The following is a 15,098-nucleotide window of genomic DNA, read 5'->3' on the forward strand; positions in this document are numbered from 1 at the left end:
TTCCTTACACCTAAATGCAATCTGTGCTCCACTCCATGGTTGTAACCAAATGATAAACTCACAAACATAATTGCCTAGGGGATTGTTTACTAAATGAATATAATTATGTAAAATAATAATGTCATGTATTTTATGATTGGCTATTTTTTCAAGGCTGCTTCATAATGTTATGTCACATATATAAGATAAATGCATACAGTCCAAAAGTCTTAGACCAAACAATCTGGGCTTTTTTTGCATTAAAAAAAAAAAAAAAAAAAACTATTAGGACTTTGCAAAAAATAAAAATAAATAAGATTAGGTGCATCACTCAAAATTAAAGGTTCTTTATTGGCATTTACGGTTCCACAAAGAACCTTTAACATCCATGGAGCCTTTCCATTGCACTAAAGGTTCTTTATACTCTTAAAAAAAATAAAGATTTTCACAAAAGAAAGCAGGTTTTTACAGCAATGCTATAGAAGAACCATTTTGGTGAACAACCTTTCAGTGAACAGTTTTTAAAATAACCATTATTTTCTCAGTGTAAAGAACTATAAAAATACTACAGTATTATTTTCCACTATTAAAAAAAAACCTTTATTTTTGGAAAATATGAGCAAGAGTAAATGTCTTCTCCTCTTCCATAATGGGCTTTGCAGCTTGATTCACTGAATGATCACTGATGATATATTAGAAAGCAGCTTGTAAAAAAATAGGACTTTAAAAAAGATGATGTTTTAAAATCTGTGATTATTTTGAAAAACCACCAGTGGTGCTTGTAAGAACACTCTGTATTGTTGTATTAGATCACAACATGTTCTCTGTGCAGCTAACAGTACATAAAATGATTCATTTTTATCAGTGACATAAAATATTTTTTTTGCCAAGTTGTATTGCAAATGATTTCTTTAAAAAAATGACAAGGAATTAAAGAGCAGAAACATCAAACACACTGGTGAGATATCATTTATTTTTTTATAACTATTGAGTTAATCAATGATGATTGAGGCATAAAGCCTAAAATAAACCCAATTCGACAATTCATTCCGGTATTTGACTGTCAGTCTGAAGTAAAACTATGCACTTCCCAGGTAAGATCAAGATGAAATCATTTCAAAAGTCATTTCATAACAGTAAGGTGTCAACAGGAATGAGGATTCTTCCCAGAGACTCTCCCTTCCAATAGGAGAACTTGCTTTTGGCGGAAGCCAAGGTTGAATACATGGAACAACACACACACACACACACACACACAAACTCAAAGGATTTATTACCTTGGACAACTTGGAAGCAGCACTCAAATATCAGAAGAGGCCAGAGCACTTTGAAAGAAGCAAGAGAGGAGCACAGAGAACTGTGAACAGGTATGGATTTTTTTATAGCCTTTTTGTTGTTGTTGTGACAGAACTGAGAGACATGCACAAAGAACAAGAAAACAATAAGAGCTTCATACCTTTGTATTGTGCCACAGTCTCTCACCACCCGGTGTACCTTGAACAGACACTTGTATGTTTTCTACGGAACACAAACTAAGTTTTCCTCTCTGTTGGGTGTACTGAACTATGAATGTACTTTGACTTAATATAACGCCTGTGGAGTTTTTACAATGCAGAGCTGACAACCTCATGTTACTTTGAATTCTGACACCTCTAAACTCTTAAATTATCTTCTTCTGGTTTAAAGACTTACTCCCTGTTTATAGACTTACTTTATACAGTCTCATAACATTATTGGACATAACATAGATGTTTTAAACGCAGTTTCTTACAACTAATTTGGTGGCCACACATCAGAATCGTTCGAGTTGGTCTTCCCGACTTGGGTTTCTGGAATCTGTGATAGCTACTAGTCAGGTGGCATGAAGTCACATCAGAACAGTTGCAGAGATGTTCTAACTATAGATACTAGTATCACATCAAATGAAGCCAATGTACATGAAGGATTTTGAATCATTGGGTAGATGTTCATGTAACATATTTAAAATAATAAAAATAATCTTCTGATGAATGATTAGTGAACTAATCATTTTCAGTGCTTTTGAGTTTTTAACAAATCATGCGAAAGATACTATTGTAATGAAAAATGCAATGGTGGGGAAAAAAACAGAGGAAGCATGCAAGTAATGGTGGGATACTATACTGTATACTGGTGGGAATAACGTTCAGTAATGTGGGATACTAATAAAGAACCGATTTCGTACCTGGATTCAACGTTCCGGTTTGAATGTGAATCATTCAAATTTTACTTACTAACTCTCAAAAACACAACCTCAATATATCATATTAAACATATAATTTATAAGATACAGAATTTACAAAAATATCGATGTGACAGAAATGAAGTAGAAGCTGTGTACGAAAAAAGCAACAAGACCTTATGGAACAATACAATCTTAATGTGTACCTTTGGGAGTTGCTTTAAAATATTCAGTGTGACTATAAAGTGAATCCACAAAAACTCCTAATGCTGGCATCTGCATTGATGCTTTATGTGGTGAAGTGCTGAAAACACATCTGAACATTTTAAAGCTCTTCCTGAAATATAGAAACTGGAAATAAACAACAAATTGGCTCAGCAATTATTATTTACCAGTTAAGCTTGTCACTGGCAGACATTCATTTATCTTTAAATGTTGTCTTCTGGGAGCGACAGATTTTTAAGAGGTGCATGGGGACATTTGAGAAGCCTGGAGAGTCTATCCACAGGAGCCATTTTAACTGGGAAATGCTGAAAGGACAGAGAAAGAGATTTTATCGCCAATCAGAGAAATATAGGAGGGTGATAGACAGAGCAAAATTGGCTTTGCCTATTACTAAAAGTCATTTTGCTCACTTAAACACCCTGTGGAATCGCATCTTCTGTACTCTAAATAAAGTACTGACAAGCAGGCTGATATATAACGTGGTCATTTCCTCACCTAAAACATGTGTTGCTTCAATCTAAGACATGAGGGGCTCATTGCCAGCCTTCTCTAAAAGAAAAAATAGACTCAATGCTCCCATCAATATTAGATTAAATGCATGCCTGGCTACTGTGCTGTTTGAGAAACTTACTTATGCACTGCTGAGATACTGGGATTACTAAAATAATCCCTTTTGTGAAAATTAGACTTTTTTTTATTAACATTTTCCTCATGATGGTTAAATACCTCTAAAAACTAGTCAGTTTTGGAGAGAGAATGTAATTTTAGACATTTCAGACAGGATCCTTGGCAAAGCCGAAAGTACAACTTACCCATTGGTGTTCGCATAAATGTCACCTAATACATTGTACATTAATGATATGCATGCTATTACTTTCTAAGTGGCTCTCTTACTGAACTTCGCCGGTTTCTCGAAATGTAAATAACTAGCGCCAACCGAAGGCTGCGCTAGGCTGGCATAGGAGCCTATAATTTGACAAATGACTGTGTCCTACTAAACATGTCAGCAGGGCAATTCACAGAAAGGAAAAAAGGGTTAGTGGTATAGTTTAAAACTTGAGCATGTCATTAGACTTGCTTTTCATATAGTCGTGTGAAGTGGTAGTTTACTCATGCACTGTTATTACTGCTATACAGCACGGCCTGCCGCTGGCATGTAATTATGTTTTGAAGCATGGCTTCTCATGCTTCATAACTTCTCATCGGTTTCTCAGCACGATGAAAATGTCTCCTTTTATGCAGCAGTTCTTCTGATCTGAGATACAGGTGGAAACCCCTGGAAGCTATACTAACACAGGCGAACTTTGCACAATAAACCACTAATTTGTTAAGAAAGATGGGAATATACCTACATTTAGGAGTAGAATGCCCAAGATGGCAGTGAAATGAAGTGCTTTCTTGTCCCCATATAAGCATGTGATTGCGCTGAGTGGTGTGAAGCTCAGGTTGCGTGTAAACTGAAGACCCTCAGCTTGGCAAGCTTCAGTGTCGGGGTATTTTGCTCAGGGAGGGTTAGATAGCTCGTTTTCCAAAATGAACTGAAGCCAATGGCTGCTTAGGACTTACTGAAAACTAGCATGTTCAAATAATTTGTCTTTCTGATCATTTGTCCCTAACCCAATCCTTGTGCTGTAATCAGAGAATGTGCAATCATTTTGTTCTAGCAGCCAGATTTTACACTGGACATCAAGTCACACAATACTGAAAGCGTTTCTCATACAAAACTATGGGAAATCGACCATTTTGTTTTGTACATGCCTCTTGAATTTGGATGTTTTTGTGCTCTATGCCCAAAACAGATTGTGGGTGGCACAATCCATGTTTACTCTCGCTTAAACTGATCTGTATTGTAATATAGTCTAGATCCAGTTTGTTCTACCTCATGTCATTTGGTCCATGTTTTTGAGAATGGGTGATGTTTCAACCTGTGCGTGAATTTGGCTGCTTCTACTAAGTGAAAGATGAATTTGCACCAAAATAACGTATTTGGCTGGACGCACAGCTGTTGAACAACGAAAGATACGGGAAGTGTAATCTCCTCCCTATTAAAAGCTTATATGGTAATTATTATTATTATTATAATTTTTTTGCTACACCATAGTATAAATGTTACTTTTCTTTTATTATTTCCATTTAGCATTGTTTTTTCATGGCAGTCTGTGACCCTATCAGACCCACCAGGTGAGACCAGTGGGATAATAGATATCGCAGATTTGGTAAAACTTAAACAAATTTTATGAATTGAACCTTATTGTAATTCATTAGGTATCATCAAATAACAATGAACAACATCTTTTTACAGCATTCATAAATCTAGGTTAATGTTGATATTTTAAATGATAAATATACTATTGTTTGTTGTTAATAAGATAATTCATGAATAATGCTAATTTATGCTACTTTAAATGGTATAATGTATGTAGAAATTAACACTCATCTGGATTAATGATCAAGCTTAATAAATACTGTTCAGTTCAGTTCATGATGCTTAATGCAAATTCATTTTATGAACTTTATTGTAAAGTGTTACCATGACTTCAGTACATGCATCCACTTGTTCAACCTGAGGCTGATAATTATTAGCAAAATTTGTATCCGAAGCAGTAATATAACTGTCATAGTGTTATTCATGATGCAACCAATTGAAATAATAGCTGGCAAGTTTAACGCCAACAGAAATGACAAGCCAAACCGTGCATAATGATGAGTGCAGTGAATCACATGCATGTTGAAGGATGACACTCAAACGTCAGATTTCAGCAGCTTGTGATCCACAAAACGCTTGCATTTATATCCCATTATGCTCTGTGCAGTGTGTATAAGAGGCCAATCAGCATGCTATTGTGTATGGAATATGCCACTCGGTCAGATGACTGATGTAGCACAGAATGCAATTTCATAGTTATTTATGAAAAAAGATAGCCACTGCATAAAACAACCTGCGTTGTTCTGTTTCGGAGATGAGATTGAGACTACCATTAGCAGGAGTCAATGACTAGAGTAGGACAAGAGTCATTGAAGGCCTAGACTACAAGATCATTCCAAATAAACAAGCTCTGTCCAAAATCTAGTCGACTGCCTGCCTAGACAGCATTTCACCTTGTTTGGCCAAACTTTGCTTTCATTGAGAAAATAACTTTCAATGAGGGAATCCTGTAATGAGCTGTGTGAATAATTAAAAAATATATATTATTCAGTACTGAAAACTTTTCATGAAAATTGTTTCAAGTAGGGGGGCTGTATGTAAGAATTTTCATGGATTAATCACTTTTTTGGTGCAATGTGTAAAAAGCTTGTAATAAAACTTAAAAACGTTTGTCTAATGCCTGTAGAATGATTTTTAACAACTTTTTGAAGGATGTTTTTGCCAGGAAAATTGAAAGGATGTGACGTTTACACGTGTTCCTGAGAGTCTCTCTTCTGTTCAAGGACACATGAAATGAATGCTCACAATGTTCAGGATAATGCCGTAATGCCATAAAAAGCTATTATACTGTACTGTAATGTCATTATGTCCTCCAAAGAAAAGGGATTAATTCAAACACAGCCAGATCTATATAGTCTATAGCAGGGATGGGCAACTTCGGTCCTGGAGGGCCAATGTCCTACAGAGTTTAGCTTCAACCCTAATCAAACACACCTGAACAAGCTAATCAAGGTCCTCAGGATTACTAGAAAATCACAGGCAGGTGATTTTTTCAGGCTTGGAGCTAAACTCTGTAGGACAGTGGCCCTCCAGGACCGAAGTTGCCCATCCCTGGTCTATAGTCTCAATCAAATATACTTTATAATCAAACTATCATAACAGTGTAATTTTATTTACCTCATCTTTCGACATGATGACGGTGAATTGCAGAGCTGGTGCAAACATATCCACATCACTAAGATCAGATGCTTTCTTAAAGGGATAGTTCAGCCAAAAATTAACCTATGATTTACTCACCCTCAAGCCGTTCGAGATGCATAAATCAATCTTTTTTCAGACGAACACATTTTCAGTTATTTTAGAAAATGTCTTAGATCTTTCAGTGGTTATTATGTGAAGCTATGGGGTCCACCTCCTTCAAGTCCCAAAATGTGCATGCATCCTTCACAAAAGTAATCCATCCGGCTCCAGGGGGATAAACGAAGGCCTTCTGAGGGTGATCCTTGCGGTTTTGTCGTAAAAATATACATATTTAAAACTTTATAAATGAAAATATCTTGCTTCCGGCAACGGTCGACGCGCGTTCACGGCAGATGGATGCCTTCACATTATAACCACTGAAAGATCTAAGACATTTTCTAAAATAACTGAAAATGTGTTTGTCTGAAAAATGATTGACATATGCATCTCGAACGGCTTGAGGGTGAGTAAATCATGGGTTAAATATCATTTTTGGCCGAACTATCCCTTTAACTCTTTCCCCGCCATTGACGGAATTTTCTGTCTTTCCGTGTTTTCACTGTTATGTGGTAGGGGGCGCTTCTGAAAGAGCACTGAATTTCCGGGTCAAAACAAAGGCAAAAAAGGAGCATGAATGCAAGCGCAAGCAATAGGTTGCTGGCTGCAGTTCACTTAACCACGACCGGTGTCACTAATTTCAAGGGTTTGTGAATTCTACATATAGCCCCTTTAATTAAAAATTACCTATTTTACTGAAATATTAAGGTGTGTGATATATATTGCATAGACTTTTATCTTAGCAACATGCTAACGGCTAATTCTGTTGAAATCAATTGTGAGTGATTAACGCAACGAGCACTGTTTGTGTGGCATGCGGGGTAGCAATTCAGTCACTTATAAGGTTTTATTTCAATTAGGACGCTGCCTTAGGCCCCTTTTACATTCAAGGATGCGTTCCTTTATTCACAAGGAGCTAGCTACCTTGTCATAGTGTCTAAAACCTCAGTGCACATGAGTCAAAGATGTCCGTCTTGTGTTTACACAGAAAACACATTTAAAACAACACAAATGGATGCATACTGTATCATGTGTGACACCCCCTATGTAGGCAGTAGACAGCACACTAGGTTTTGGAACAATGCTAAAAATCTCGAACACATGCTCACTAAAATATTTTCAGCTCTCCTCCTCAAAGCCAATTTGTTTCCCTGCAGTAGACAGTTAAATCGGAACATGTCAAAATCCCATATTAGTGCTATGCTAATGCTGGTATACTAGTGAGGACACACTGACTGGATCTGAACTGTATATGTGAGTGGATTTGAAAAGATGAATGACTAGAGCCGTGGAGGTTTTGCTGACTAGGCCCAAAGCCTCTCTAATGGAACATAATGCACCGCACTGTCACACTGCATCACATCCCAACAGATGGGATAACTGCCGTCCTACTTTGCTCCATCTTTGTGCCTATTTCACCTGAATTGCTCTTTTCCCTAAACTGTGTGGACTTAATAGGTTATTTAAATGTTGCACCTATTTCGAGGTGTCTGCTTAATGGGGATAAATTCTTCAGAAGACTGATTGAATTATAAAATTCGCTTTTTCATACATTTTCTAATTGCATCCCGTGCAAACATTTTAATCTCTCCAAATGTTTAATAAGACTGAAATTGAATTGACCTTTCATATTGCTTTTCTCTTACCCAGAGATACTTCTGAATTCTTGAGCCATTGGACTGCATCAAGATGATGAAAAAAGCCAAGGTTTTAGATCCAACTGCTGCCGGGCAAGGCGGTAAGAACAATATAATTGTTCTCTCTCCCATATGGCAGGCTGACACCGGCACCGAACCTTGTCCAAATGCTCTATTACTGAATTACTGAAACAACAAATCCAGCCATGTTCTCCATGAAGACTTGCTAGTGGAGAAACACGGATGATGGTGAAAAAAAATCTCCTTTTTTGTTGTGTAATTCTTTCTCTTTCTTAATGGTAACTATTCACAGAGGATGTAATTTAGTTAATCAGTTTTCATTGTACTCATAATGATGAAAGTATAGCAATGGAATTTGACACACTTGATAGGACATGAGTCTCATTTGGAGAGTTCTTCCACGGTAAGCAGCTGTGTTAAAAGGCAATGCCGGATTTTCCAGATAAAAATCTAATGACCTCCTCTCCATGGCAAAGTGAATAATATATAAGTCCCTGGGGGGTTAGAAGAGCAAGATAGCGAGATAAAAGCAAGTGTTGAATCTAACCTAGCCACACACATTTATTTAAACACATGAACGATCAAACAGCTGGTTAAAGTCGTAGGTTGTGGGTTTGGAAACTGGCCACTGTGCACAAGATGCAAATGAAGAGGAGGCTGTGAATGTGGCTTATGAAATCAGAGCCTTTATCAGTGCCTAGTGTGCCCTTCATCTGGAAGCTCACTAAACAGCCCTGTGAGCATTTGCTGTCATTCAGCATGGGTTTCTTTGAATCGCGTAACCATGGATGCGAGGGACGACCATCAACCAACCTGAATGTGAAGTGTCTGTGTTGTGAAGGACAGTAAATAGAGCGAGAAAAGAAGAGCGGGTGAAATGAACCAGGCTAGATTCAAACCTGTATGCACAACTCACAGCTCTTACGTTTCAACAAACCAGTTTACATCATTACATGTTTTTTGTTTTTTTCCCACTTCCAGCAAATCCACCCACTTAACATTCATTTTCTTTGATTATTTCTTTGATTAATTCTTGCTTTATTTATTTCATTTGCTTTGAGGAGGGGATTTATTTTACCTTATTTAATAAAAAAATTTATTCCTTTTTTTTTTTTTCTTATGTTATTTATGAACCCCTTCTTTTTTATTATGATGGGTGATAATATATCAGTTGCAGGACATTCAAAACAGGCCTGTTTCACAAGCAAAGAAGCGCATATATATTATATTAAAACTTTCGTAAAAAAAATAAAATAATAATAGTCCATTAAAATGTACAATACAATCAGTGATAACAACCAGACAAACACTGCAGTAATATTAATATGTCAAGACCTTTGGGGTGATGTTCACTACAATTGATAACTGATGTGACCCGAGACATGAAAGTAGAAACAGTTTCAGTTACTGGATGAGGATACAGCGTTGCCATGGATGACAGATCACCGCTGAAACCCGTGATTGACCAATCAAAATAAAGTATTCCACAGCGCCCTCAAATCATGCCAGATTTACTAAATGTAACTAATTGATTATATGTTCACTCATGTAATCTGCTATATATTGCAGTAACTCAAAAAATCTATATTTGAGAAAGAACAGATAATATGGTTTATAGTATCCTATATTTTCAGCCGAAATATGATTTGCATAGAAACTCAAAGCTATAGGCTAAAGAGTGAATACTGTAGCCAGAATAAAAAACTGCTGCTAATGTATGCTGTGTGAAACAGGTCTTACACTTTTATTCCCTTCCCAGTTTGTCTGCTCTTTTTTTAGTCTTGTCTATTATAATCTCACATTCAACCCCTTAGTGGGTTGAATAATTATGTTTTATTACTTTAATCTCCCCGTCTTCTCCCTTGTTCTGTGTTTTTTAGTTGTATTTTTGAGTAGTCTTTATTTTTTGTTTGTCCGTAATCCTGTCAAAGAAAAAAAAGAAGCCAGGATTCACAATTTTGTGTTCTCCTTCTTTGTTTCCCCTTCCTTTGTTGCTGTTGTACTGTAATGTTGTGGCTATACTGTACCAGGACTGGAAATTCTACCTCCTAAGAGACAAGGTAAGGTAATTGAATGACAGCAACCTGAATTTGCATGCATGTCATGATATCCAGTATATCATATCATATCATGATATCCAGTCAAACGATATAATGTGCATATGAATGTTCAGATTGCTGTCATTCTGAATCTGATTGGTTGACTTCTGGAGGTTATCTGGGAGTCTAGTGTGTGGCGATCTTTAACGGTCTGCCAGGGACAAAAAACATGTTTAAAAGTTCCCGATTCTGCAGCAATTGTTGCCTTAGATAGAGGAGAACTAAATGCTATGTTTTAAATAAGTTTGTGAAGTTCAAAGCTATCGTTAAGCAAAGGCAGCCAAAGCTCTTCTGTAGGGGCAGTGAAGGGCACCACCAAAAATATTCATCCTAAACAAATACCTCTATTAAACTGAATCAATAATAAATTGTAAATTGTGCTGCATTCTGTAACAAATACAGTTAGCAGGATATATTACATTGCGTGGCAGATGGTGCCTGAGTCCTCCCCCTTCCCAGCTCTACAGCGCCCCACAATTTTCCAATGTAAATCTGTGGTGAAAAATGGAACTGCAGCATGCTCTATTAAGAGCCATGGACCTTATTCAGAGCAGCGCTATGAAAGCGAGGCTGTGTGGGATAGCCTTGCCGTGTTTTCAGTGGCACCCTCTGTAAAAAGCTGCATAAAACTTCTAGAACACTTATAATATTGTATGAAGTTTTTGGTCTACTGGCACTGACAAAATATAGGCTATTTTTGCAGAACAATCCAAAACACATTAAATAACAGTACAACCTATTCAAGAGATGCATGTCTATCCCTCACAGCCTCTTTCATTCCCGATAGAAATCAGGGCGCTTCTGTGAATAAGGTCTAATGGGGCGGAATTCAGACTTCCCGGGTTATTTTCACCTTACATGACGTAGCCTGAACCCCGCTCCTGACAAAGACGATATCAATCCGCTTCAGTTATGTGTATATGATATGTGGAGTAACGTATCAAATAAATGAAAGTATAAATCCTTTAATTGAAACTCATGTTGCTCATGTGAATAGCCTTTATTATGATGTGTTTGTTTTATGTTTGTCTCTTTTCCTCACTGGAAGTCCTCCATAAGTTGTAATAGACTATTCTAGAACAAAATCTGGAGGCAATACTACATTAAGGCAATTCTAAGCTAGCGTTCTACATGTATGCATGCCTCTTGTGTATTTAATGCCTGCCAATCAACATTAGAGCGCCACCCTCAGGTTGACTAAAGCAAACTCTGCCAAAAGTTTGTCTGCATGTGTTCAGCTATTAGAATCTGCATACCTAAATTTACGGGCAGGAGACGCTAGGCAAAGATCTGACTACGCGAGACTAGGCTATAGTGTGTCAACATATCTCATTACAGGAAAGGTCACAAAGTTCAACGCGTGTTCAGTGAACTATATTTTTTGGGTAATAATGGTATCAATTTAAGGCAAATGACTACACAGGAATTGACTTTCAAAAATAAGCCTACACTGAGTGAAGTGGCAACTTCCCCATTTCTTTCCTCTATTTAAAAAAAATTGCAAAACAAGAATATGCACATGTAAAGCAAATGAAGAAGGACATTTTCATGGTTCAAATATCATTGGATGTCTTAGATATTATCTCCTGGAAACATTTCAACGCCAACTTGAAATGTATGGTATTTTGCACATAGTTTTGTAAATATTTTTTTTACATAGGCTAGACATTCATGCATATGATTCAGTCAGCATGTTACGTCACTGTGCACCTGCTGTTTTGTTGTTTCCCCCCAAAGTTCTGACATTGTACCCTGAATGTGGATTCTCTCAGGCATCAAAAGGAGATCTAAGGTTCCTGGTGTTATGATTACACAGTATGTCGAGGAACTTCCTGAGGGGATGACAACTCCCGACTTCACACGTAAACCCATCGCTTTAACCATTCAAGAAGGTAAGCACATTAAAAGAGAAGAAACTGCAAAAGTGAATGCAAATATGATTAGAGGTGACAGTTGAGAGCTAAACGATCCTGGATGTGAAATTAACAAGCTATGAGCACTTACTGAGGATTACCACACATATTTACTGCCCTAAATGTCTAAGCTGTGCAGCTACACAGACTTAACACAGACTTACAGTATGAGTGATTTATCAGGTTTGCTGCTTGTCCTACCGCTTTAACATGTGACTACAGCTATATATGCACAGAGGGAAGGAAATCAAATAGCATATATCCCATTTCATGCTAGTTTGAAATGCACAGAGCAAGACCACAAATGTGTAATGCATGCTTTCATTTACGCTTATAATGACGTCTGACCTTTCAAGCTATGGATTTTTTTGCAATTTATTGTCCCTCTTTTTAAACTATTTGACTTTGCTAGTGTGGTACTGCAATACAATTAAGATCCTCTCAGAAAAAAACTCACTAGTGTCAAAACTGTAACCTTTTCTAATGCACTCATTTTTATCATTGCTATTTTCCCCATTTCACGAGAATAATAAAGTCATTAAGGCCTGTTTTCACAGACAGGGTTTAGATTAAGCCAGGCTTAGGCCTTAGTTCAATTAGGACATTTAAGTAGCTTTTATAAACATGCCTTAGGGAAAAAAAAAAAAAAAAACCTTTACTGGTGTGCATCTTGAGACAAAACAATGGCACAGACATATTTTGAGATATGACATGCATTTTAGTCTGGGACTAGGCTTAAGCCTTATCTGTGATACTAGGGGTAAAACTATGAAATATTGCTAGTTCTCTGGATATCTACACAACCAACTGGGATGTATTTTAAATAGTCTACAGTATGCCGGGTACTTGTTTGACTTGTTATTCAAATATTTGTTTTATACAGAAATTCACACATAGGCTCAATTTATGTGCATTCATAATTTCAAGCATTCAAGCCATCAACCATTTTTAATAATGGAGATGCATTACATAAACTTATAAACTTTTTACAAGTACCTGGACAAATAAATGTACACATAATTGTAAAAGAACGAAAGTAAGATTACTGTAAAATCTGTAATTAACTGCCCAACACACATTTGACATAAAAAGGACAGTGATGTCAAGGCAAAAAAAGAATACTACACCCCAATAATTTTCACAATTTGTTTTTGAAAGCCTTTCAATATTTACCTGATAAAGAATTCAAATGTAAATCTTTGTAAAACAGGAAAGCTGGCCATTTTAAAAGCCAAAGTGTCTGGAAATCCAACACCCACTGTATCCTGGCGTAGAGCTAAAGGAGAAATGAATGATCCCCAAAAGTTTCAGAACAAATTTGACCCCACAACTGGTGAACACACTTTGGAGGTATGCACAGGCTTTTAGCCTTACTTTTAAACTACTCTTCAATATTTAAGGTGAAGTGTGTAATGTTTTAATTATAAAATATATATCCCAGATTAATATGAAGAGACTCATTCGTAGGTTCATTCCCTCGGATAGTGTAAATTCAGTTTCTCTGTGCCATCAAGGCATTGTTTTCTGTTGTTTGAGCAACCTAACACAGCAACATTGTCACAACCAATGGCACAACTTTGGGGCGGGACATCTTGTTTGCTGCCCAGGGGTAGAGGTTGGGGGGAGTGGTCAAGAAACCTGTTTGAAAACAGTCATTACTATTTTTTACAATTCTCAGACATTACACACTTTACCTTTAAATGTTCATTTCATTATCATTGTTATTCAATTATTATGCAAGATTAATCAAAGCTACGAACCCATTTCTCTGATTATTTACTTGCAGATACCTAAAGTCAGTGGTGATGAAGCCGACACTTATAAATGCTACGCCTCAAATGAATATGGGAAGGCTGTCTGCACTGTTGTCCTAAATATCATTGAAGGTAGGACACATTTCTTAAAGGGGTCGTCGGATGCAAAATTCACTTTTATATGGTGTTTGCATTTAAATGTGTCTTTGCAGTGTGTGGACACAACACCATACGATGAAACAAATCCATTCACTCCTTTTCTTTTAATCCTCAAAGAGCCTAAACACTCTCAATAATCAAGCCTTTTGGATTTTCTGAGCAATATGATGTCATATTGCTCATGCTCCGCCCACGACCACAGACCAACTGTCCCGTATTAGCATATTTCCCTCAGCCATTTGTATACTGTCTGACAAGGCCATAGATATCATATAAAGGCTAGATGTCTTAAGGCGGAGTCACTTCCGGCATCACCGGCGGCCATCTTAGGACAGGGCTCTGTGAATTAAGGTGAGTGAGCAGCACGCACACAAATCCTCTTATCTCGCTGAAATCTGGACAGATTTACAAACGGTTTGGTTTCTTACAAACGTTATTAACGTGGCTATAATTCTGAATGCTTAAACATTTTGAACATAATTATTCATATGTATGCAGTATAATAGCTACATCTCTGACGTTTATAACAAACCAAACTGTTTGAAAATCGGTAGAAAATTGAGCAAGTTATGGTTATTTAAAAGTACATGCACCATGTTATGAGTGAGCGAGCACCCTGTCGTAAGATGGCCGCCGTGTGCGGATGTCGAGCTCCATTGGCCAGCAGCGCGGACGAGACATCTAGCCTTTATATGATATCTATGGACAAGGCAGTCTTGTGTCGACACCCCCCACGGAAGAAAGGGGTGGGGTGAGCAGTTGCTCATTGTCATTTAAAGAGACATGCACCGAAACAGGTCGCTGTGAACAGAGCTGTTTTTGAGGAGGTAAAAAGGGTGTTGATTTACACAACCATTGAGGAATTTTAACCAAAGTATGTTACAAACATTACATGAAGACTCTAAAGAATCATACCAACTTGTGGAAAATGGGCATCCGATGACCCCTCTATTCACAAAAAAGTAGATCTAGTAACAGAGAAAAAACACAAAATGTTCTTTTTCTTTTTAGTTGGATTCAAAAAAGACAAAGCAATGATACAGTCTGAAGAAGGTAAGACAATTGTGGCAACATATTGCTAGTGGATTATCTTCAGGTTAGGATGGCAGTTCTTTATACCAAAAGCGATTTAATGGGATTTGTGTGACATCTACTATGGCGCACATAA

General features: G+C 37.1%; 1 protein-coding gene across 6 annotated transcripts in view; it reads left to right on the plus strand.

Moving 5' to 3' along the window:
• Positions 1-1,192: 1,192 nt before the first annotated feature.
• The window catches only part of igfn1.1 (immunoglobulin like and fibronectin type III domain containing 1, tandem duplicate 1), a 30,109-nt gene continuing 16,203 nt past the window's right edge, over positions 1,193-15,098 (plus strand). For 3 of the 6 annotated variants that reach the window (XM_079883986.1, XM_079883988.1, XM_079883990.1), the window contains exons 1-7: positions 1,216-1,346; positions 7,998-8,085; positions 10,036-10,065; positions 11,877-11,996; positions 13,228-13,367; positions 13,804-13,903; positions 14,942-14,983. In XM_079883986.1, the coding sequence (XP_079740112.1) occupies positions 8,037-8,085; positions 10,036-10,065; positions 11,877-11,996; positions 13,228-13,367; positions 13,804-13,903; positions 14,942-14,983 (481 nt within the window). In that variant the 5' untranslated portion in view covers positions 1,216-1,346; positions 7,998-8,036. Of the gene's footprint in view, positions 1,347-7,997; positions 8,086-10,035; positions 10,066-11,876; positions 11,997-13,227; positions 13,368-13,803; positions 13,904-14,941; positions 14,984-15,098 lie in introns of all 6 variants that reach the window. The other 3 variants (XM_079883987.1, XM_079883989.1, XM_079883991.1) reach the window with 2 other exon arrangements.

Source organism: Squalius cephalus, assembly GCF_949319135.1.
Source record: "Squalius cephalus genome assembly, chromosome: 10".
Taxonomy (NCBI): domain Eukaryota; kingdom Metazoa; phylum Chordata; class Actinopteri; order Cypriniformes; family Leuciscidae; genus Squalius; species Squalius cephalus.